This window comes from Caretta caretta, chromosome 4 (genome assembly GCF_965140235.1).
Source record: "Caretta caretta isolate rCarCar2 chromosome 4, rCarCar1.hap1, whole genome shotgun sequence".
NCBI classification, from domain to species: Eukaryota; Metazoa; Chordata; order Testudines; family Cheloniidae; genus Caretta; species Caretta caretta.
In genome coordinates, this window is record NC_134209.1 from 90,032,284 (window position 1) to 90,057,873 (window position 25,590).

Below are 25,590 nucleotides of genomic sequence, written 5' to 3' on the forward strand. Positions count from 1 at the left end.
GGGCATTGCTGACACATGATGGCATAGATCACATTGGAGATGTGCAGGTGAATGAGCCCCTGATGCTGTGGCTAATGTGATTAGGTCCTATGATGGTGTCACTTGAATAAATATGTGGACAGAGTTGGCATCCGGCTTTGTTGCAAGGATAGGTTCCTGGGTTAGTGTTTTTGTTGTGTGGTGTGTGGTTGCTGGAGAGTATTTGCTTCAGGTTGGGGGGCTATCTGTAAGTGAGGACTGGTCTGTCTCCCAAGATCTGTGAGAGTGAGGGATCATTTTTCAGGATAGGTTGTAGATCTTTGATGACGCACTGGAGAGGTTTTAGTTGGGGGCTGAAGGTGACAGCTAGTGGCATTCTGTTATTTTCTTTGTTGGGCCTGTCCTGTAGTAGGTAACTTCTGGGTACTCTTCTGGCTCTGTCAATCTGTTTTTTCACTTCAGCAGGTGGGTATTGTAGTTTTAAGAATGCTTGATAGAGATCTTGTAGGTGTTTGTCTCTGTCTGAGGGATTGGAGCAAATGCGACTGTATCTTAGAGCTTGGCTGTAGACAATAGATCGTGTGGTGTGTCCTGGATGGAAGCTGGAGGCATGTAGGTAAGTATAGCGGTCAGTAGGTTTCCGGTATAGGGTGGTGTTTATGTGACCATAGCTTATTAGCACAGTAGTGTCCAGGAAATGGACTGCTTGTGTGGATTGGTCTAGGCTGAGGTTGATGGTGGGATGGAAATTGTTGAAATCATGGTGGAATTCCTCAAGGGCTTCTTTTCCTTGGATCTAGACAATGAAGATATCATCAATGTAGCGCAAGTAGAGTACGGGCGTTAGGGGACGAGAGGTAAGGAAGTGTTGTTCTAAGTCAGCCATAAAAATGTTGGCATACTGTGGGGCCATGCCCATAGCAGTGCCGCTGACTTGAAGGTATATATTGTCCCCAAATGTGAAATAGTTGTGGGTGAGGACAAAGTCACAAAGGTCAGCCACCAGGTTTGCCGTGACATGACTGGGGATACTGTTCCTGATAGCCTGTAGTCTCTCTTTGTGTGGAATGTTGGTGCAGAGGTCTTCTACATCCACAGGTTTCAGAGTAGCAGCCGTGTTAGTCTGTATTCGCAAAAAGAAAAGGAGGACTTGTGGCACCTTAGCGACTAACAAATTTATTTGAGCATAAGCTTTCGTGAGCTACAGCTCACTTTATTGGATGCATTCAGTGGAAAATACTACATCCATAGTGGCCAGTATGGTGTTTTCTGGAAGATCACCAGTGGATTGTAGTTTCCTCAGGAAGTCAGTGGTGTCTCAAAGGTAGCTGGGAGTGCTGGGAGTGTAGGGCCTGAGGAGGGAGTCTACATAGCCAGACAATGCTGCTGTCAGGGTGCCAATGCCTGAGATGATGGGGTGTCCAGGATTTCCAGGTTTATGGGACGTGGGTAGCAAATAGAATACCCCTGCTCGGGGTCCTACGCATGTGGTCAGAAGGGACCATTATGATCACCTCCTCTGACCTGCACAACGTTATGGTCCCTGCAGAAGAAGGATTATGAGTGATGTATTGGAGAAAGAAGGCAGAGGGTCTGACGACCAGGGACAGCTGGGACAGGACACATGCATTGCTACCAAAGCTTCTGCACGCCATAGCGCCCAGCATCCCCCAGCTGAGCAGAAGTAGGAAGCTGTGCTGCAGCCCCCACCCTGCTGACGTAACTCGACCGTACTGGGACACTAAAAAACGTCCCGTCCCCGCCCCTCCATTGCAGACTCTACTCTGCTGCAGCTCCGCCCCATTGGGAAGGGAGGGGGCCACGGCGACGTTAATCTGCATAATATATTCATACGTGATGTGCGCAACAAGCTCTGAGGTAAATGTTCGTCTGTAGCGGGGGCAGTTGCTTTTCGTTTAAGCAGGGCGCGGAGCATGTGGAGCCCCGCTCTCTGTGTGGGTCTCTGGGGGGTGTACGATAAACCATCTCCCTGTGTGGGGTTGTGGCCCGTTGCCGCGCTGGTCACTGTGAGTGCAAAGTCATGGGACATGCAGGGCGATATAAGGGCGCTCGCAGCAGCTTGTTAACAGGGCGTTCTGAAGACCTGCTCTCTAGGCCACATGCGGAGGACACGGTTCCTCTAGGGCTCCCGAGCCCGCCTAGGGGAAAGTCCCCGGACCCCGGGCAGAGAGTGCCGCGCGCTCCGCAGCGTGCAGTGACCCGCCTCGCAGGCTCACGTTCTCCCCGCCGAGAAGCCCCCCGGGCTGAGCGGGTGGGCGCGGGATGGGCTGCCCGTCACTCCCACAGGAACGCAGGTAGTGCGCAGGCGTGTTCCCCCTCCTGGGGGGCTCCCGCTGCTGCACCAACAGAACGGGGCTCATTCTCAGAGCGCCCTGCCTTTTGCCAGTGCCCCTCCCGAGCACAAGCCGCGAGCGCCCCGCGACACCCTAAACGTGCAAATCCGCTGAGAGAGATCGGAAGCAACTCAATCTAACAATAGTAGGTGACTGCAACAAGAATAGGTAGGTTCTGCACGAAGAAGACAGGTTATCTGTCGCAACTTTTTTGACACACACTAAAGTGCAGCACCACTAGTGATAGCAATAGCGAAAGTTTCGTGTAAAGAGAACTTGGGTGTTTTTATCGGGGCCAGATGACACAGTGGTGAAAACTCCATAGGCTTTCTAGTAATTTGAACGACACGGGATTTGGACAAGGTATTAGGCTGATCTAGTATCAGAGGGGTAGCTTCAAGGTATTAGGTTGATCTAGGTTTTATCTTTAATTATAAACTGTTTTTTTCTTTAAACTTGTTTATTTAATGGCTTTCTTTACCTTACACTACTAACAAGTAACTGAACTGCTCCTTTTCTCTGTGCCAAACGTCAATGCTGTCCAAATTCCCTTGTGCTTTTTCTGTTTCTGACTTTTTCTCTGGGGTAGCATTCAGAATGTGGGAAGAAAAGTGGTGATACTGATACATCCACAAAATAAGTTCGACCCATGTGAATCTCCAAAAGGAGACACCACTCACAATTAATTGTATAGGTGTTCAAAAGATGATAGTGTTGCTACTTGATTCCCCTTTGGTGGGGCTTCTGTATGCTCAGGGGCCCTGCCAGACTTCTTGGACTGGGGTCCTTCCTGATAGGGAAAAAACAAAAGCTAGTGAATCTCCCAAACATCACCTAGCCCCAAAATGATACTTTACACCCCGTAAATTATGCAGATATGTGATCTGTCCTCTTCTAGCTTACACTGCCTTACACCAGGGATAAAATAGTTAACAATGTTAACACTTAGATGATCATCATGACTTACCAAGATTAAAAAAAGGAATGGATATTTATATGGATATCGATATAACCAGAATATCCAGAGTTATAGTTAATTATGACAAATTCTGGAAGGGATATTAAACCTGTGCATTAGGACTTAAATCAGTCTATTAACTATTGTAGTATGAGACCCAAGGAGGGCAGACTACTTCTACTTCTGCCTACTATAGGTTTTTACACATTGCTCTTAAGCATCTGGTATTTGCAATTGTCCAGGATACTGGACCAGATGGACCTTGGGTCTGATCTAGTATTGCAATTTCCGTGTTCCTATCATGGGGCATCTGCCTTAGTTTCTCACTGAGATGAATAGGACAGTTCAGATCTCTAAAAGCTGTTGTTCCAGGCTCTCTGCTGACTCATCTCTGCACTGAGAGATTTGCATTCTGAGGTTTTTCACTTCAACCATAACAGATAGAGATTTTCTTTAAAAAAATTAAGAAAACAAGCTGACATTCTGAAGGACAAGATAATATCTTCAGATAATTGCTGGCTGTTCCTGAGCCTTGGTCTGGGTCTGGGGCCTCTCTGAGATGGAGCTTGTTGAGCTTCTAAACCAATAGTATATGTAGCAGACATTTATATTACAATCCGGAAACTCATCCACCATTTTATACTGTTTCTTTCTTTACCTCTTTTCTCCTCTGATTTGTCATACTGAACAGCCATATGTTAGTGTAGCTATGTTAAATGAATCAAATAACAAAATTCTGTCAAAGAACCATTCATAAAGAAAGCACTGAGGGATGGCATGGATCTGTGAAGTTATTTTGGGAGAAACTGTAAAGAAAACTCAGTATTTAGATGGCTTTGTTATTTGCTGCTACTACAGAAGAGGTGTTCCCATTTTCCCAAGTTTTTCCTTGAAAGTATTCTAGTCATTTAAAATTGTTTTCATATTTCATGTAATATTTTGTAATCTGGTGTCAGATTGTATAGATTTATCTAGAAAAAAATATTATTCCCCTTCCTTGTAGGAATAAAAGACAGAATTGACTGAAGACCTATGGTGACATTAGGAATATGAAGAGTATATTCTGAAAAAAGAAAAGGAGTACTTGTGGCACCTTAGAGACTAACCAATTTATTTGAGCATAAGCTTTCGTGAGCTACAGCTCACTTCATCGGCTGCTCAGATAAACTGGTTAGTCTCTAAGGTGCCACAAGTCCTCCTTTTCTTTTTGCGAATACAGACTAACACGGCTGCTACTCTGAAACCTGTCAGGATATTCTGAGTGATCTAGGATTATGAATAACGTACTGCTTGCACATGACTAATCAGACACACTCAGTTCTACCTGCATTTAAGATAACTCCATGTTTGAAAATAACTGCTACCTGGTAATATTTTCAACGTTTATAAAAATCAGTGAGAGAGGAGTGGAAATATTATACTGAGTGCTGTTGCAGATAGATGACATGAAAATGGTGTGTGAAGATTTGCAGGTACCACATACAATTGTCTATAAATAAGGACAATACATAGCTGACTTTCAATGAGTCCAGTTAAATATTTGTCCCCCACCAGCAATGTTCCTGTTACAGAAAATGTATTTTCAGCTCTGACATCTGAAACTAGAGCCTTTTAAAGAATTGGAGTACTTGTGGCACCTTAGAGACTAACAAATTTATTTGAGCATAAGCATAAGCTGTAGCTCACAAAAGCTTATGCTAAAATAAATTTGTTAGTCTCTAAGGTGCCACAAGTCCTCCTTTTCTTTTTGTGGATACAGACTAACACGGCTGCTACTCTGAAACCTTTTAAAGAATTGCCACTTGCAGTTGACTGAGTGTGGCTCTAGTAGGCTGTGCTCAAATAGGCTGCAAAGTTACTTAGTGTGCTGTTATCTTAGATGAGCTCACTTTGAACAAAAATATTTTTTACATAAGAAGAATTACAGATTTAACCACCCTCTCCCACTTTTCTAACTCTTCTTGTGTTTTTAACATTAATTGTGTTTTAAGAGATGTAATGATGCTGAGTAACTCAGTGAGGTGTTTCCAATATTTTAATAATCTTCTGCAAAAAAATTCCTTCCTTGATCTGTGGGGACTATCATGCCTTGGATTAATATGTTTGGGTAAAGGAGGGATGAAGGGCTGAGGAATTATTATTATTTATTATGATGATTTGTATTACCTTAGTGCCAAGGAGCTATAGTCATGGACCAGGACCCCATCATGCTGGATTTCGTACAAATACAGAACAAAAAGAGAGTCCCTACTCCCAAAGAGCTTCAAATCTAAAAAAGAAAAGAGACAACAGATGGATATAGACACAGTATGGAGAGTACAAGGAAACAATGAGACAATAAGGTCAGCATGCTAGGCAGTGGTCTCACACCAACAGCCTAACAATTGTTGAGCTGTTTGTAGGCATCATGGAAAAAGAGAATTTTAAGGATAGTATTGAAGGAGGATAATGAGGTAGTTTTTGCAGATGTTTACAAGCAGCTCCTCCCAAGAGTGAAGAGAAGCATGGGAGAAAGCACAAAGGTGCTTGTTTGAAAGTTGAACAAGTGTGTGGTGGAGGCTGACATCTTGATAGAGAATCAGAGATGATAGCCAGGGTGGGAGGTTGACTGTGAAGGGCCTTCAAAGTGAAAACAAGTTTCTTATGTTAAATGTGACCGAGAAGGGGGAGCCAGTGGAGGGATCAAAGGTGACATGGTCAAAGTGATGGGCTCGGAAAATTATCTTTGCATCAGTATTTGAAACGGATATGTGCAGGGCAAGATTGCATTTGTCAAGGCCAGAGAGGAAGATGTCAAAGTAATCGAGACTAGAGATAATGAGAGCTTGGACAAGAGTTTTAGCTGTGTGGATGGATAGGAAAGGCCACATCTTAGAGATGTTATGCAGAAAGAATCATCAAGATTTAGATGTAGCCTGGATGTGAGGACCTAGAGAGGTCCAAGTTAAAGATGATGCTCAAGTTACAGGCTTGAGTGCTAGACAGAATAGTGGTGGTGTCCACAGTGACAGAGAAAGAAGGTAGCAGGAAGGTTTGAGGGGAAGCTTATGAGCTCTCTTTTAGCTATTTAGCGCTTGATCTGACAGTTAGACATCCAGGAATAGATATCAGAGAGATTTTTAGTTTGGACAGAAGGAAACAGGTCTGGAAAAGAGAGCGAGATTTGTGAGTCATCAGCATAAAGTTGGTGGTTGAAGTTGTGTTTACAGATGAGATTACCCAGAGATAAGGTATAGAGGGAGAAAAGAAAAGGATCAAGGGCAAAGCTGTGTGGGGAACCCCCACAGACAGGTGGAGGAGGGGAAAAGGAGTATCCTCCAAAAGACACCCGAAGAAGTGATTGGACTGGTATTAGGAGGAGAACCAGGACACAACAGTCACAGAAGCCAAGGGAGGACAAGATTTCGGAAAGAGCAAGGTTGATTGTGTTGAAGGTGGCTGACAGGTCAAGGAGGATGAGGATAGAGTACAAATGCTGAGATTTTGCTAGGAAGAGGTCATTCCATTAATTATTTTCTTGTTTAAACAAAAATGTTTTGTCATAACTAGAACCCAGAGAATAAGACAAAGCTATACTTTATTGAAAATACTAATAAATTTTTTTTGAAAAACGTGTATATCGGTAGTATAGCACACTGTTCCACTTGGGTAATTTGAAGTGATGGTGGCAGTGAATGCCTCCCTGGGAACTATTTAAAGATACCTGCCAGTGAGGACTACTTGATTATTTCATAAGTAAAAAATTGCTCTTCCGCAGTATTTTTAGTTACTCTCTTTTTCATCCTCATCAGGGATGAGTCATCTCTGGAAGGGATGGTTCAGCATTTTCCAGACGGACAATGAATTCATGAAAGTTAAGGAAATTGCCTCAAGTTTCATTTCAGATTGGTGGCAAAATTTTAACAAGAGTTCCTAGGAACTTCCAAGAATCTTTAACTCATCAGTGGAGTGACTGTAATATTTGAATTTAGTAAATGCTGACCATTGACTCAAAATAGTACTCAAATTTCAGGATACTTATTGCCTGACCTGGAGAGAAAATGAACAGAAGCACATGCAAATATCATTATAAGGGTCCAGAATAATCAGTCATTGAGTCTTCCTGAAGTTGCACAGCATACTTCTTTCTCACCAACTTGCTGAGTTTCCCTTTGTTGCAGAGGTGTGGTTCTTTGTATACTTCTCTGTTTCCCTCAAAAAGGGACTGCTACTGTAGAAACATGTCAGCAAGATCCTTATTTTTCTTGGGCAAAAATGGCTTGCTCCTTTTCCATATGAAGCCTTCTGTCTCAGGAATGCAACCTAGTCAAAACCATAATCTACCCAGACTGAGTATCGAGACTCCTTTTGTAATAATCTAGTAACAGCTTTAAGTTTAAATTGGTTCTTCTTTTAAATCAAGTATGTGGTAGCAGTTAAGGCAGAAATATTTCTATATGAGATGATGTTCAAACTTTCCCTATCTGCCATTATACCAGTATCCATATATTCCATGCTGTTATCAATCATCCAAAAGAGTGTTATAAGACACATAAGACACAGAAAGAGTGTCTCTGCCTCAGATAAATTACAATCTACAGTTTAGACATGACAAGCCTAATAAAATTGGCAAATAGTAGGAGGTATTCAGGCAAGGAAGGCCAAGGGTTGTATCAATACAGTTGCATAATTATTTGATTTAGGTATGTGCACCTCTTAGTGGTTAAAATTAAACATAAATAAATATAGTTAATATTATTTACTCTCTTATAGTCATTGCAGATTAAATAAATTTGCAGGATGGATTTAGATCAGGACAGAGAAGTGTCTTAGCAAACAAGAGTGGGGGAGGGCATTTCATGTACAGGATGGCCTGAACAAAGGCATGGAAATGCTTATGGCAGAAATAGCGTCCGCTGCTTGTGGGGCTCCTGAGATGATGGATTTAATCAGTTCATCATTGGCTGCTTTGGCAGTGCCTCTTCTCCAGACAGCACTATACAGTTTTGGGGTTGCACTGGCCCTCTGGTACAACAGAAAGGATGTTGTGGTTGTTGCTGTCATCATAGCTTTCCCCTTGGTGGATTTTCTCCCAGATGGCCTTGTGTTTGGTCTTCTACTCATGGAAGCCAGTATAAACCTAGGCTGAGTCTGGTCCAATGTCTTGAAACATCAGTTCAATGGTAAAAAGTGAACTAGAGTGAATCTTGCAAGAGATTTCATCCTGGTTCAAGCTTCAGTCTATGAGAAACTAGCTTCATTTTCCCTTCAATATCAGCTGTGTTTACCATCACAAAGTACCCAGGCACATTGGAATTTCCAGAAAAGTGAAACTCCCACAACTCTCCTCCTGCAAATATGAACACGTTTTAGAACCACATTTGTCATCTAAAGGATGAAACATGAAACTAAAACAGCTAACACAGATACAGGTATCCTCTGAGCTTTACAAATCAGGCTCAGGTATGAGCCAGGAACAACCCAGCAAATAATTCTGACAGTTACTATAATCCATTTGTAAAGATCACCCAAGAATACTCAGGTTAAACATTTTAGCCTGGTTTCCATTTGTTTCACAGGACTACCCAAACTGTCATTTTGAAAATATGGCTGGCCGGTGTTTATTCATCAGTTTTAGCCTCTGATCAATCCCCTGGAGCCTACCCCACAGAAACTTCCATTTTTAGTTCATTGTGGTTGCGTGGCTTCTCAGAATATCATCTGCAGTTCTATTCCAAATGGCATTACCAGCTTTAGAGCCCAAAAGCAAGGCTCTTATCTTGTGTTCTTTGAAATAGCAGGTGAGGAAGGACTAGAGTCCCATTTTGAAAATCACTTATATATAAAATAATGGTAGATTCCTTAATGTAGCTCAACCTACATTTGGAATCCCTGAAAACACTGGAGCACCTTGACAAATGCAATTAAGCCAGAACATAGAACTCAGGTCGAAAGAACTACAATATTCAAATAGAATAAGCAGTTATTGGGAGATGGAGCATCACATAAATTTGATTTACTGCCATATTTCTACACAATCAGTTTTTAATTCTGTCTCAGAGGATACAGACAGAATTCACTTTACTAGTATCTGAGGGGAAAATGGACAATTACTTGGATATTAATCATGGATTCCTCCTCTCATGAATATGAACTCAGGAAGGAATTTTTACCTAAGGCATTGTGATGAGATATATCTACGCCAAACTGGCCCAGCTGAGATTAACCACACAATGTGGGCTGAAGAGGCCAGCAGCCATTCCCCCTTGCCTCTGTTGGGCATGCTCCAATTAGAAACAGGATATAAAAGGGAGCAGCTCATCTCAGTGAGGGCTGACTGAAGAGGAGAGCAGTTGCATGCTGCAGACACTGCCAGAGAATTGTGGGAGTTCCAGATGGCAGGGACTGAATGAGCTGCATCAATGGTGGAACCCCATCCAACCATGAGAGAGATGGAAGGACGTCACTCCCAGAGGAACTGGCAGAGCAGGAAACAAAGGTAGGAAACAGCCCAGGGAATGCGATTGTTGAATCAGAAACCCAAACCTGAGTTAAGAATGACTGATTTCCCAGGGTCTTGGGTTGGGACCTGGTGGAGTAGATTGGGCTCAGGGGACCTTATCCTGACCTGCACCTACTGCTGGGAGGGTTAGGCACAACTGCCCATAGGGCAGCTTTAAGGACTCTGACCACTAGGTTATGCTATCCTGAAGCTAGTGTAGCCATTTGGACTCTAGCAATTAGGCCCAGTTGCCCTGCAGATGGGCAGCTCTAGCGACAATTGCCGTACTGAAGCGGTTGCTTCCCAATTTTTGGTCTTCCTTGACCCAATGACCTTGACCCATGATAGCGTGTGTCTATCCCATGACAAGCATATTGGTAGACACCTTGGAGATCAAATTCTTGAAACGGTAGGAGACAGGCATTGGTAGCTCTTTTTGCAAGAGTGTTACAGAAGCAAAGGGTGCCCTCAACCTCTGCTCCACTACTCGGTACTGTGGAATTGGATGGTAGGACTGACTAAGAAGGGCACATGGCTGGCTACCCAGAAGAAGTGTTGATTTAGCACATCTCTTGGGCAGCTTCATCAAGGGGTTCTTTTGGTGTCCCACATATAATTTTAAAGCTGCCCTCCACATGTGGAACCCCAGAAGAAGGTGATGATATTTGCAGAGCACCTGCTTTTGTGGATGAATCCCTTTGTGCCACCCAGATCTGCCTGGGGGCTAATCTATCTTGGTATACTGGACTCCTGAATACAAAATTTAGGATTTTTTTTTTTAATTAATAGGCAAAACTTGCTTGTTTGTGCAGATTCTTTATTTTTATGGTCGTTTTTTGGTTGCATGGCAGCTTTCTGGATTTCTTCACCAGTGATGTACTGGCATATAAAATGTCATAGACTTTAAGCCAGAAGGGTCCACTAAATTATCTAGTGTAACGTCCTGTATATTGTAGACCACTAATACCACCCAGCACCTGCACACTAAACCCAGTAACTGAAATGAGACCAAAGCATTATAGCCCACGGGAGACTGGACTGTTATGTGTCACAGGAAGAGAATCAGAAGGAGGAAGATGTGGCCAAGAAATCTGTGTGGCTATTAATTTCTTTCCACTTGCTTGGAAAAAGCATATTATGTGATCCTTGGGACACCTCCACTTAATGCTAAACATATCTTTCGTGACTGGAGCCACTTATGCACTTCTTCTAACTGATGACCTTGCTTTTCGTTAACCTGTCACATGCTGCGACTTTTTAGAGGGTTAAAGAAATGGCTGCATTCATCAATAAAAAATCCTTAACAAATTATTGCACTACTTAGTAACAGAAGTCCATCATTAGATAGGACATGATAACTGTCTACTTGTATTTGGAGGGTGTAAGAAAGTGATTGTTTAAGGATTGTTTACAGTGGGGTAAAACTGGTAATGACTGTAGACCTGGAAGAATTTTATCATTGTGAGGTCTACTAGACAGTGGGATAATCTCCCTCGAGAAAGGATGGATGCAGTGCTTGAGACTCTTAAGACTAAACTGGACAATGACTGAACAAATATACTGTTGGGAACAATCCTGCACTAACAGTGCGGGTGGGCTAGGTGACTTAGTACCTCTTCTCCAAATCTAAAATTCTCTGATATCTACTATGTATTATTTCAGTACATAAGATAAAAATTTAATTGTTTGATTACTACAGTGCATCCTACATGGGGTCATGCCTGAAAATCACTTTCAGTGTTCAACTTGTACAGCATGTGGTGACTTGTCGTCTGCTTAATGGAGTGAATCAGTGTGAATGCATTACAGCTGTGCTCTGTAAGATGTATTAGTATCTAATGTGCTTTGAGAGTATCTACAGGATTTTAGTTCTAATCTTGAATCATATATAGTTTGGGACCTGTCTTCCTTCGTTCCTGGTAACTCAGCATTCTCAAAGTCAATGCAAGCTAGGGGGCTCAGCATCTTTAGGGACTGCTTCTCTCCTTCTGCACCAGATGGACCTCTAAAAGACATTTGATTTAGTACTACATGACATTATGATTAAAAAAGTTAGCAAAAATCAATATGGGACGTATTAAGGGTAACTAACTGTTAGCTCTCAAAATATAATTGTTAATACAGAATCATCATTAAATGGATTTATTTCTACTGGAGTTCTGCAGAGATCAGTTCTTGGCCCAATCATATTTAATATTTTTATCAATGATCTTGAAGAAAATATAAAATCATTGCTTACAAAATTTATGGATGACACAAAGAATAGTGGTGTAGAAAATACAATCCTGAGGACAGGTCAGTTATGCAATGCAATCGGTATCACTTGGCAAACTGGGCACAAATGAGCATTTTAATATAGCCAAGACAAAGTAATACATCTAGTAACAAAAAATGTAGGCCAAGCCTACAGAATGAGGGACTGAATACTGAAAAGCATGACTGAAAAGTATATAGGGGTCCTGATGGAAAAACAAATGAACTGTGCAATGCTGTAGTCAATCCTTAGACATGTAAACAGGGAAACACTGAGCAGAATAGGAAGGTGTCATATCTTTTTACATGGCACTGGTAAGGTTACTACTGAAACTCTGCAGTGTTACACAATTTGCAAACTTTTAGCAGTATTAGTAAGATTACACAGAAGATAGCCATCTATAAAACCATTTTCATGCCCTCTCTGAATTATTCAAAACTAATTTTATTGAATATTACTCTACCAATGGTGCATGCATAATCCTAGATTATAGAAATAGATTGGGATTTAGCAGTTTAAACATGCTGTCATCAATATAAGAGAAAATTACGATTATGGCTTTATTTATGGCTCTTCAATGGAAACTTGTATTTTTCAGTTGAATTCTGTTATAAGATTGCAGAATGATACAGATGTCCATACTCATTACAAGTGTAATGACAACAGCTCAAAATATACAACTTCTTTTAAAAGCATTTTGTACCAGTTCAATGAATCTAGTAATTTTGCATTGGAAGAAAAGTACATAAAGTCCTCAATTTACACTATAAATGTTATTTATAGCACCAGTAGATATTGCATCGACAATGTGGACTGAATCATCCATAGAGTGATGATCAGAGCCATAAAATGAAACTGTTTAACAACTTACCACAAATTAAAATGAAACTGGCTAGTTTCACTTTAGAAACTGATTTCTGAAAAAAATCCATGGTGGCATGGATGGTGTTCTGAGGGAGGTTGTTAATGTTGTGGAGTTTCTGGTGAAAGTTGGTTGTGTCTTGGAGGAAGTTGGCTCTTTGTGTGGTGAGTGGTTTGAGAACTGTTTCTATGAGTTCTGATATTCCTTCAGTAAGAGTGCCATGGCCACCTATGATGGAGCTGCCTGGGTTCCCTTGTTTGTATATCGTGGGAAGCATGTAGAAGGTCCCTGGTGGAATTGTGGGAGATGAGGTTGTAGAGTTTCTCTTGGAATTGTTTTCAGGCAGGAGTTGATGAAATCCTTAAATTCCTGGGTAAACTGTGCAGTTGAGTCCTCTGAGTTCTTCATAGTAGATGGAGTCAGAGAGTTGTCAGTTGGCCATGTTGTGATAGCAAATATTGTCAACGTAGCAGAGTTCATATGAAAATGTCTGAAAAGAGTTTTGTAGATTAAATCCAAATTTCTTCGTAACTAAACGTGCATAATTGTTCCAAGTCTTTCACTGCTAAGAAATGTAAGCCTATGTTTCTTGTTGCTAATGTCTGAGACAAATTCTGCATCAGACTTTGGGGAGACAGGAAGCTCTATTAAAATTTGAGACTTTGATGGCAGGCAAGTGGATTTTAAAAGACTAAATTTCTTTGAGGCTTTATTTATAATTCTCTGAAATTACTCCTGGGGATAAATTGTCATTGAGCTTTTCTAAATAATAGTTTTTAATGAACTGTTATATTGATTTTCTTGATGAAGGAATAAGATAACTCTTATTGTGGGCTAGAATGGCCTAAGATAGAGCTACTTGCAACTCAAAGACTATAATTAATTAGAGATCACGTCATATAAATTGCCATTGTGAGAAAAGTGTGCTTTTGGAGCATATTCTAGTGTAGTGGAAATGTATCGTTTGCCTGCTTATAGCCTATTAATATACTACTGGTACAAATCTCTCCCCATTCTAAAAAATGCGTTTCTGCTTAGAAATAAATTAGCCATAGCTGCTGGAGATGTTTCGGTAATAAAGGTACCAGCTACCCACAGACACTTTTTACCTGCATATACATTGCACTGCAATAGAACTTCCCTCCCCTTCGCTGTACCCCCAATGTAGTGCATTTGGAAACCAGAAATTAGGTTTCAGCATGGTGAATTATTCTTTCAGATGCTGAAATGGTTCCAAAGATGATACTTACAGAAAGGAAAGTGCAGTGGAAGAAGCATCAGTTTTCAAAATACATCTTATAACAGCACCTCATCATCACCAGGCGCAGCTACGGCATTCCACTGCCTTGAGACAAAATCTGTTCTGATTTACACCTGTGCACCTCCTGCCTTTAATAGAGAAGGGCAGTGGTGTATCCCCACTTACATTTAAAAAGTGTGACACGCCTCCTGCTTCCCCCCAGCTCCCTGCAGCCCGACACTGCCCCAGTACGGGGCAAGCCGCAGCCGACATGGGACGGGTGACACAGGGTCCCACCGCCCACGCGCTGGGAGCGCCCCCTGTCTGCCAGCCACACCGTGGGGCAGAGCCCGTCTGAAAGCAGGCGAGAGAACGCAGTGCTAAGGCGGAAGGGGCGGGAAGGGGTGTCTCTTTCCCTTTAAGAGAGCCACGCCTCCCCACTGACGTCCAGTCTCCGAACCAATAGGAACGGCCCGGAGGGGAAGGCGGGAGAATGCGAACCCCTCACAGCGCCGCCAGCCGCGCCTTATTAGGGCAGGGCCTCGCGCATGCGCAAAGTCCACTGTGCGGCCGGGGGCGGGGGCTCAAAGTGGTTTGCCTCGGCAGCGGCCGGGGAGCTAGGGCGGGGGGAAGCCCAGGGACCCCGGGACCTGCCCGTCCCGTGGGGGCAGCGGCGGGAGCAGAGCCCGAGCCGGCCAGCCCCGTACGCCGCCTGCAGGGAGCCGCGGCGGGAGGGCCCGGGGATCCGGCCCAGGGGGGCGCCCCCGGCAGGGTGTGAGCGCCGGGAGGGAGGGGGCGGCCGGGCCCTGGGGCCGGGGGTGCATGTGCTGCTGGCGCGGGGGGATGATGCTGGGGGGGCCGCAGCTGGTGCCGGGCCCGGCGGCGCTGGCGGGGCCCGGCGGGGAGCGGGCCCGGCTGCTCTCGCTCTACGTGCAGGACTATCTGGAGTGTGTGGAGTCGCTGCCGCTGGACATCCAGCGCAACGTGTCCCTGCTGCGGGAGCTGGACACGCAGTGCCAAGGTGAGCGCGGGCCGGGGCCGGGGCCGGGGCCGGGCCCGGCCGAGTCCCGGCTGGGAGGGGGAGACGCGCCCTCCGGGCCGAAGGGGGCGGAGTCCAGCCTCTGAGGCGCGGGCCGGGGGGATGCGGGGCCCGGCTCCGCGGTTGCGGGGCCGGGGCTGGTTATTGGCCCCAGGGCGGGCCGGGCTTGGCGGAGCCGATCCCTCCCGCCCGCTGCCTCAGCCCTGTCACCCCCCGCGCTCGCTTGGAGAGGCTCCGGGGCCGCGGGAAGCCCCCCGTCCCTGCTGCGGCTGGGGAGGGAGCGGGCAGCGCGGGGCTTCAGCACCCCGGGGAGTCGAGGGGCGGCGGCTCCTGTATCTCTCTTCCACTCCCGCGTCCGGTAGCTACGGGAACCCCCGTAGCTGGGGGTGGAGGAGCCCTTCTGTGTGCGGCGAAGCTGGCTCTGAGAGGCCGAGCCGCTGAGAGGGGTCTCCGCTCTGCCCCAGCCTGGGCAGGGTGACATGTGCTGGCCGGCGACTCGTGCGTGGGCAAGTCTCTGAGCTGCTCGATGTTATGTCTGTGTTCCGGTGGGACGATCATCTGCCGAGGGGGGCTTGAGGAGGAGTGCTGTGGAAGGGCAAAATAGCACTTACTCTTGGCCCAGAGCAGAGAACCCGCCTCCTTAGAAAGTTTGGTAAAATTCCGCTTGGCTGTTTTGAGTGGGTGCTCGAGAGCCTAGGTCTTTATCTGCAACTGCAGAGGCACGGTGGACTTAAGACATCCCCTCTGAGGATCAAGGAATTGAGTTTAGAAGTAATGCTGCAAGCAGGTTCGACTAATTACAGTATATTTATCTTTCTAGAAAAGAATCTGGGGGAGGGTCACCGTATTGAAGAAACTGATGTATAGGTAGCTTATGGTTAATTTAGATATGTTTGGTAATACCTTCTAAACGGCTTTAAATTAATCTTAGCCTTATTTGTTCATTTTAACCTTTCATAGCTTTTCTCCATCTCTTCATTCTGACAAGCTGTTCTTTCGAGAATCGCATCCTGCTATGATTTTATTAGATTGCAGTTCAGTTCCCAGTGTATATGCTGCCTGGGGTTTTGTACGCTGTAGTGTGAGGCACACTAGGCTGTGAAATTGCTCCTTGCAGAGTTTGCTTGTCCCTTAACCTCACCACACTTGGAACCTCACATTTAGCATGATCTGTAGGGTAAAGTGTGCTGTGGGATGGAGATGTATGAAATTCTTGGATGAAAGGTAATGTAACTTCTAAGTGTTTTACCTCTAGTTTTACAAATGGGGATGGGGAGGTTGTGGAAGTGGCACAGGGTTAAGGAATTGACATGGGTATTGGTTAGTCTCTAAGGTGCCACAAGTACTCCTTTTTAGTAAGGCAATGAAAGACTTCCAGTTCTATCTACTAGGCTGTACAGTGCAGCATGACTGAATGCACAACTGAATAGTTTGGTTCAAATGAACCTCTCTGAATGTGGACTGCACCAGAATTTTTCTTTTATAAAGAACTTATTTGTATTATCATAGTATATAGGAGTTCACCTTACAGACAAATGTTTCTTAAATTGAGCAATAATGTAGTGTTGGGACTCTTAAAAGTGCAAGTCATTCATAGTTCCCACGACAGCTGTAAGTTAGTTACTCTGTATGTATGTTGAGGCATTAGTTTATCACAGGGGTCGGCAACCTTTTAGAAGTGGTGTGCTGAGTCTTCATTTATTCACTTTAATTTAAGGTTTCGCGTGCCAATACTACATTTTAACGTTTTTAGAAGGTCTCTCTCTGTAAGTCTATATATTATATAACTAAACTATTGTTGTATGTAAACAAGGTTTTCAAAATGTTTAAGAAGCTTCATTTAAAATTAAATTAAAATGCTGATCTTGCACCACTGGCCCGCTCAGCCCGCTGCCGGCCTGGGGTTCTGTTCACCTAGGCCAGCAGCAGGCTGAGTGGGACCTGCAGCCGGGACCCTGGCTGGCAAGGGGCTGACAGGCAGAACCCCAGACCGGCAGTGGGCTGAGCGGCTCAGCCCGCTGCTAGTCTGGGATTCCGTCCGCCGGCTCCTGTCAGCCAGGATCCTGGCTGCCGGCCCCGCTCAGCCCACTGTCGGCCAGGATCCCAGCCCTGTCCACGTAGAGTAGGTACCTCCTTTCTCCCTGGTTCTGGCCCATTCTCTTACCCTCTCTGCACTGAGAGGAGGGTGGGAGTGCTCTGAGAACAGGGCTGGGGGTGAAGAAGCAGGCTGGGGGTTGGGGTGCAGGGTCTGGCCAGGAGCTAGAATGAGGGAGGGGGCTCAGGGTTGGGGAAGGAGATTTGGGTCTGGAGCGCTTACCTGGGAAGCTCCCATTTGGTGCAAGGGGTGCAGGTGGGAATGTGGGTGTGTGTGTGTGCAGGAGCTCCTGTTGGTGCGAGGGGTGGGGATGAGGATGTGGGGGTGCAAGAGTCAGGGCATGGGGTGGGGGGGGGACTGGATATGTGGGGGGTGGGTGCAGAAGTCAGGGCTGGGGTCGTGGGGATGCTCCTTGAGCGGCTCACAGCACGGGGCTGGAGGGGATATGCCGATTCCACCCCCTTCCCCAATGTCCCTGGAGCAGAGAGCTTGCTGTGGCTCTGCTTTTCCCTCTTGTGCTCCGTAGCAAGGGCCCCCGCAGGGAGGGAGAGAAGGAGGAGCAGGAACCCTGCACACTGGGGGAAGAGGCAGGGGGAGGGGGAAGCTTGCCTGCCCTGCAAGGAGAGAGTGGTGGGTGGAGAAGAGTGGGCTGGGCCGGGCAGGATTTTTAATAGCACGCTGCTGGCAGACAGCAGTGTGCCATTAAAAATTGGTTCGCGTGCCATAGGTTGCCGACCCCTTGTTTATCATATGGTAATACTCATTGACAAGGTAAAGAGTCAAAAGTCTGTTTATAAAACTACATTGAATATAAACACAATTAACATTCACTTCATTGGGGTGTGAGGTCACATGCTTGACCCTGATCACTCTAAAGAATTGGTAACAAGGAATAATCAAACTAGTAACATTGTCTTATTCAAATCCTTCGTTAAACATTGGAAGAGATTTGTAGTACAGCAAAACAATCTGAGCAGTCATTAAAATGTTATCTGCAACTGTAGTGTAAATTAAACATATATTTAAAACATTCCATTCCAGACAAACTATTCAGATTCTTGTTTGGGCTATCCTAAAGCCCTTCATTCTAATTATTGCTGGGATCTGTAACTCAGTGGAGTTATCAGCTGAAAGATTGAAGAGATACCAGATTGAATCAAAAACTTATTGCTAGGATGGCGGAGTTCCAATCCTTATGATGTATCAACTAAAAGGCTAGAGAGAGCACAACTGGATACATATTACCCAGCTTTGTAACAAAATATTATTCATATTTGGGTGAAAGGAGATATTTCAGTTGTGTCAATTCTCTTAAGGTGGCCTGTATGGCAATTGAAAAGGTGTTCTTTGAATTTATCATTCTAATTCATCAGGAAAGATGCATGAGACTAGGCTTTTGTAAGCTTTCTGGAATCCAGAAAGCTTACAACTATCTTATTTGCTGAGGTACACTGAATCCTGTTGTAAAGGTCAAACAGTTTCTCTTAACCACACAAGCTTATGTGGATGTTCCTGTGCAACCACTTTCTGAATCCTTGGTAGATTCAATCTCTAAGAAATGGTATGTATTCTTGTTGCATACGTTAATGTGAAATTGTTTCTCTGTTGATCTTATAGCTAGTTATGACTTTTTATATATTTTTATTGCTTTTTGAGGACATTGAACCTCAGAGTATTTTCTCCAAATATTCCCGGATGAGTTTGAAGACATTTTGATATCATGGCTAGTATAATTTAGATCATTTAAAAGTTGTTGGTGTTGCTTCATGGGGGGGGGGGGGGGAGAGGGAGGGTGTCTGACCTTTAGTCAGACAGTATCGGTCTTGCATGATGATCAGTCTAAAGTGATCTCTTGGGGGGGGGGGGGTGTTAAACTTATGACAGGAGGCAAGCATTAATTCTTGCTCTACATGATGGCTGAATTGCAATTGCCAAGAGCCATCGCTCTGAAAACCCTGATTTTTATGCTTTTTCGCTTTTAACTATAATATTTCAGTATCTTGAATTTATTTTTCCTCTGAATGTTTTTTGCTCTTGCTTTTGCTATAAAGAAGCAGCATCAGTGACTGGTGGTGGTGGAGCTGGAGTCTAGGAGCTTGGGAAAAGAGGGAAGGAACCTGGTGTGTGTTGTCCCTTGTCTCAAACTCTAAGAAATAGAGAATGTATGCTTTTTGTAAATTGCATTGCAAGAATAAATTTAAAAGCTACCTTATATCTGGCTTTTGTTCCCAAATCAGCAATATACAGGTTGAAAAGGCTCTCAAGAAAAAACTCTGGCCTTTTACAGAAATGCTACATTATGAAAAATAGCTTAACCTGTAGTGTAAACTGAGGTACAGCATCAGGTAATCAAATACCATCAAAGTATCTAACCCAAGGAAGCCTAGACAAGTGGTCTGTCAAAGACAGTAGAACGGTACCAGCAAGTAAACTGGCTTTCAGATTTGGTTTCCCGTAACTAACTGTATAGAACTGACTTTAGTAAGGGTGGACTGAATGTATTGCACCTCTCTCCCAGTCCTCCAGGAAACTAGGTTAGCTATTTTCCCCCAGGTCCCATTTAGTGTCTTCCCTCCCCACAAAAATAACATTTTGTTAGTTTTGAGAGGGCTGAACCACCAAGTGCTACAGCAGCCTCTTGTTGTGGGGGGGAAAAAGCACAACTTTGTCCAGGCTAATTTAAGTTTAGAAAGTCTGGAGAAATCACACTGTTTTGAATAGATAGGGAGCTCAGGTAAGTGAGATTTGAATGATTTGAAGTCCTGTTAAATTTGGTTAAGCTTGAAGAAACTATCTGTAGATAAACATGGTGGAGTAATTAAGGTATGCACCCAAGGAAAAAAGGGGACATCCTAATTTTGTGGTGGTCCCTTCCTCTACTCTTACCCATTTATATTTTAATATCTGGACAAGGTCCTGTTTTAGGCTTGGTCTGCATGGTTTTTATAATTACATTACTATGTTGGTTATAAGTGAGATCTTTTGTCTTACGAATATAGATGCAGTTATACTGGTATACTGTGCTTTATGCTGGTGGTATATCTTATTTTCTTCCCATATGAGAATAAGCTATATAAGCATATTTATACTTGGTATAATTGTGTCCAGACTAGGAGAGTTGTACTGCTTTAACTATACTAGTATTGTTAAAGCCATATGATTTTTGTGTAGATTTGGCTTATTATTTCTGTACTCTGGGTCAGAACACAATGTGTACTTACCTAAAGTAGTTGCATATATTCAGGAGTGTATACTGTCTCCATCCCTCACCCCATTTCGGTTAAAAGTTGCACTAAAGGAACACCGTCAAATCAAACTTATACAAAACTTCTTAATGTTACCTAATGCCTTAGATTGTTAAAACTGGAATATTTAAAAACTGGTGCTTGTATGGCTTGCTTCTTGCATTTGTCACGTGAGCAACTGAAATACTAGTCCCATAGTTCTTAAACTGTGGCACCCTTCTTGGGGAGAAATCTTACAAAGTGATCCAAAGAATAAAAAATGGAGAAACGGAAGGCTACCTATTTTCACTCGACCTTCACATGCACTATGTTTCAATGTCTGGGGGCTGGTCTACACTAGGAACTTACATTGGTATAGTTATGTCTCTCGGGGGTGAAAAATTCACACACCCCTAGAGGAGTAGGTATACTAACTTACACCCTGCTTTCCCCACCTGATATAGACAGTACTCGGTTGACGGAAGAATTCTTCCATCGACCTAGGTACTGCCTCTTTGGAAGGTAGATTATCTGGGTGATGGAAGAACCCCTCCCATCTGTGTAGGCAGTGCCTACAAGGTGCCACTGTAGCACTTCAGTGGAAACACCCACTCCCCAGGATCTGCCCATAGAAGAAATCCCCACTGGGGACTTGCAAGTGATATCTCCTTCCCATTTCACCTAAATGGCAAAGGGAGACGCACGGTACAGAGAATCTACTTCAGAGCATTGACTGCAGCCCCATGACCTTTATGAAGTAATATGTTCAGCCTTTAGGCTGAAGAGATTGGACTCAACTGACTTTTTTTGGATGACACTGCTCTAGGATTTCAAGTCCTCTGGGTGGAATAGTGTAGATGACACAATGTCTCGTGTATAGACTTCAAAGGGATGTTGTCAGTTTAAGTTTAGATGTTTCAGAACATGTGTGGTCTTTTTATTACAATGGGAACAGCTGTTACATAAGCTATTTACCTGCATCATTTGCAACTCAGGGTATGTTTACACTGCAAACACTACAGACAAACAAAATATTTACTTACAGGACCGTTGTACCTGTACTTTTTTCCACTGACACTTCAGTAAGTCACAACTCTGTATCTAATATTACCACAGTGACACACTGTGCATAAGACTTTAAAGATGCCATATTAGCAGTTGGCTATTCCACGTTTAGCAAAGCCTTTATCATTGTTTTAAGTGTAATAAAGGTTCTAGGTCACCATGAGTTTGGGGAAGAATACTTCTAACAGAACAAAAGAAAACTGAAGTTCAGTGCACTCATAACTTGCACTGAAGATTCTTTGTTGCTGTTTTGGAAGAGGGAGGCATGAGAGTGCATGATTTGCCAAACCCAAAAAAAGGAGGGGGGGAATAAACCTATACTAAGACATGCAAATGCCTCTAGAAGTTTAGTGAACACTGATTAGTAAAATTATCTTTGTACTGTTGTTGAAAATCTCTTAGGATGCACCAAACATAGAAGATGTGGCCCCTGCCCTGAAAAGTTCACAATCTAAGGCCTTGTCTAAACACAAGTTTAACCAAAATCTGTTTTAAATTGGTTCTGTTAAACCAGTGGAAAAGCTTGTGTGGACGTGCCTAAATTGACTTATAGTTGGCCTACATCAAAGTAGCTTTGTTCATTCACTTTTCAAAGTGACTTCTCATAACTGACTGAAAATTTAGCCCTAAATTAGGCATAAAAAGTCTGTCTTGAACAAAATATGGTAGAAAAAAGCTAAACTTATTGGTAAAACTGACTGTTCTTAATTGGTTTCAGAGTAGCAGCCGTGTTAGTCTGTATCCGCAAAAAGAACAGGAGTGCTTGTGGCACCTTAGAGACTAACAAATTTATTAGAGCATAAGCTTTCATGGGCTACAGTCCACTTCATTGGATGCATAGAATGGAACGTATAGTAAGAAGATACAGATAAGTTGGAAGTTGCCATACAAACTGAGAGGCTAATTAGTTAAGATGAGCTATTATCGGCAGGAGGAAAAAAAACTTTTGTAGTGATAATCAAGATAATTTGGCCGATTATCCCTAGACATTGTAGATGGACGCTTTTCTATTATGGAATAGCAAAAAAACCCCACACCCCATATAATAAAGCAACACTCTTAATATTGCATATTTTAATCTATCCTATTACTGTTCTTTGGCAAAAGTGAGCTATGCACGACTATAATTCATTGGTGGATTGCTGTGCATTACAAACACTGCTTCAGTGCCCTTTGAGGTTAGGTTAATCTTATATAAAGATAAACTGAGACACAGAGGCTATTTAACTAGTCTTTGGCAGAGCAGTAAATCTTGCTTTAATCATTACAGAAATTTCCCCCTTCTATTGTCTTTACCACTGGATGGGCTAAGGAATTGCTAACTCTAAATTCCTGGCTTGTCAGTTGGACTCTTTAACTATTGCAATCTAGCATATACCAAGGATTCCTGCCAGTTGTGTACTAGTCTTTCCAGTGTCTTGAATAGCTTTTTTTTTTTTGTTCCTTACAATTTGCAAAAACTCTATTGCAGCAGACTGTTCTGTTGATCATTAAATCAGAGTTCCTTATCTGAGGGCCTGTCTTATAGTAGCACTAAATATTGAATTTATTCCATGAATGTAGGCTATAGGTCAAGTTTTCTGCTAACTGAAGTATATGGTATGCATGTTAGACTGAACTACCGCTTGGAATAAATGTATCTACATTTTCTTGATCCACTTTGTGATGCATAATTCTTCCTCTCTCCCCCCTTACTAAAAATTTGTGCTGATTCTTCTTTTATAGAAGCATTAAAAGAAATCGATGATGTCTATGAGAAATATAAGACAGAAAGTGATCCCATTCAGAAGAAACGGTTGCAACAGCATCTTCAGCGAGCACTAATCAACAGCCAAGAACTGGGAGATGAGAAAATTCAAATAGTTACTCAGATGCTTGAACTGGTAGAGAATAGGGCCCGGCAAATGGAGATTCACTCTCAGTGTTTCCAAGAGTCAGATAACGAAAAGCCTCTAGAAAAGGCAAAAGTGGAATCTTGCCAACCAGAAAGATCTTCACGTAGACCCCGTCGCCAGCGGACTAGCGAAAGTCGTGATCTGTGCCATATAACAAATGGGATTGAAGACTGCGATGACCAGCCACCTAAAGAAAAGAGATCCAAATCGGCCAAGAAAAAGAAACGCTCCAAGGCCAAACAAGAAAGAGACGTTTCACCTGTTGAATTTGCAATAGATCCCAATGAACCAACTTACTGCTTATGTAACCAAGTGTCCTATGGAGAGATGATAGGATGTGACAATGAACAGTGTCCCATTGAGTGGTTTCATTTTTCATGTGTTGGACTCACCTATAAACCAAAGGGGAAATGGTATTGTCCCAAGTGCAGAGGAGATAATGAGAAAACTATGGACAAATGTACTGACAAATCAAAAAAGGATAGAAGATCGAGGTAGTGAATGCTATAAATGTTTTAAAGGGTTCTGTGTCTTTTATATAAAAATTGTTTAATTTACAGAGAACAATGTTTTAGGAAAAATGCATAAGACTATGCAATATTTTTTAATCTATAGTATTAATGGAGTGTTAAAATCTGTTAAACTTTCTGTGATCTTTAACTTTCTGCACTGAATAACCAAATAATTAAAACAGGGTGGCCTCAGAACTGCACAGATGGAATTACAAGTAGTGTTGTGGGGTTTTTTGGTTTTGTTTCATTTAAACTCCCTGTTGTGTTAGCATTTAAAAAAAAAATCCTGAAATTAATGGTGGTGGGGAAGCACTGAAAGACTGGTCGTATTACAGTAATGGTATTTAACCTCTCTAGCACTGTTTCACAACCTCGGACAGTTACTAGAATCTCCATTTGTTGTGAACATTACATAATATCTGGAGCGGGGGTTCAAGAATTCAGCTGTTAACTGTAAAATAGTCTTCCAAGCTAGAAAGCAACCTATTTCTTCAGTGGCTTTCATATGATGAATGTATTATTTCCAGGAAGAAAATGCCACTAATTTATGCTTTTTATGTCAATATTAAACTGTTGCCTTGGTGACTTTACACTTGGGAGTCAGTTTCTGGATAGGGTAGCAATTATGGTAGTCTTGAACTTGACTGTCTTGTGTATACTTCTTTTGCATGTCTTTCGTAGAAGGATTCTAGCAAGCATCCTAATGGGGTTTCCTTTAGTCCTGATTTTAAGTGGTGTGCAGGAGTGCTAGTCTGTCGTGAGGCTCTTTTTCTTGCACCACTGGAATTCTGTATCACTCTGCAATGCAGAATTTGTGCAGGATTAATATTCAGCATATAATTTTAATTTTTCCTGCAGAACTTGTGATTTCCTCTGCCCCCCTGTCCAGGCTCCCACTGTCAAAATTATGATGTTTTGATGAAATACGCAATTTTTAAAATATTATGCACAAATTTTTTTATTTTTTTGGCACAGAATTCCCCCAGGAATATCACTTCTCTGATATTTCTGTGCTTCACAATTGCCACTATGCTATGTCTTGCTGCTACCTCTACAAGTCTTGAGTTGGTGCTGGCAGAGGAATATTGATAAACTCAACTCCTCAAGTTTATGTAGATGTGCAAAATATGATTGCACATGCTTTGCTGGGCTCCTCAAACTTGACCTCCACTTTAGTGGAGTTAAGATATATCCATGGACAGACCTGGATTAAGGCATAGGTGTGTGCCTGTGGCTGCAGCTCCCAGAGTCATATGAGCGTGAGATTGAAAGGTTTCCATCCCCCAGATATATGAAAAGCTTGAAAATATGACCAGCAACTCTATGTAACACATGCAACGATGTCTGTAGGAAACCTCCAAGGGCTTTTCTAGATTGTTGCTTTAAAACACTTCAGCCAGCATGGTTTTTAAACACCTCTTAGCATCTAGTATAGACAAAGACATTATGGTTTAAAAGCAGACTAACTGGCTTTACTCCTAAGGGAGGCTGGGAAGTAGGGAGGTGCAAAGAGCTGGTCTCTTTCAGGTGGAAAGGAGTGCAGCCCATGGAGAAGATAAGCTCATGGTGGGTCTTGTATTTGTCCAGGAATGTGGCATTCTGAGGAGCCTTCCGAAGAGAGGGACCCAGAAG

At 43.1% G+C, this 25,590-nt stretch overlaps 1 protein-coding gene across 4 annotated transcripts; it reads left to right on the plus strand.

Moving 5' to 3' along the window:
• Positions 1-2,051: 2,051 nt before the first annotated feature.
• On the plus strand, positions 2,052-24,548 carry ING2 (inhibitor of growth family member 2). Of its 4 annotated transcripts, none has more exons than XM_075127849.1 (2): positions 2,052-2,501; positions 23,277-24,548. In XM_075127849.1, the coding sequence occupies exon 2, from the start codon at positions 23,423-23,425 to the stop codon at positions 23,942-23,944; it is 522 nt and encodes a 173-aa protein (XP_074983950.1). In that variant the 5' UTR covers positions 2,052-2,501; positions 23,277-23,422; the 3' UTR covers positions 23,945-24,548. The 4 variants fall into 4 exon arrangements, with proteins under 4 accessions (XP_074983950.1, XP_048703847.1, XP_048703850.2 ...); XM_048847890.1 differs by lacking the exon at positions 2,052-2,501 and adding an exon at positions 14,972-15,149; XM_048847893.2 differs by lacking the exon at positions 2,052-2,501 and adding an exon at positions 15,605-15,954.
• Positions 24,549-25,590: the final 1,042 nt, after the last annotated feature.

What these genes read in the sequence shown, in the direction of transcription:
- ING2 (XM_048847890.1), top strand. Translation starts at nt 14,972, where the DNA reads ATGATGCTGGGGGGGCCGCAGCTGGTGCCGGGCCCGGCGGCGCTGGCG. An exon ending in GCTGGACACGCAGTGCCAAG is followed by an intron (nt 15,150 to 23,276) that starts GTGAGCGCGGGC and finishes CTTCTTTTATAG; the next exon opens with AAGCATTAAAAGAAATCGAT.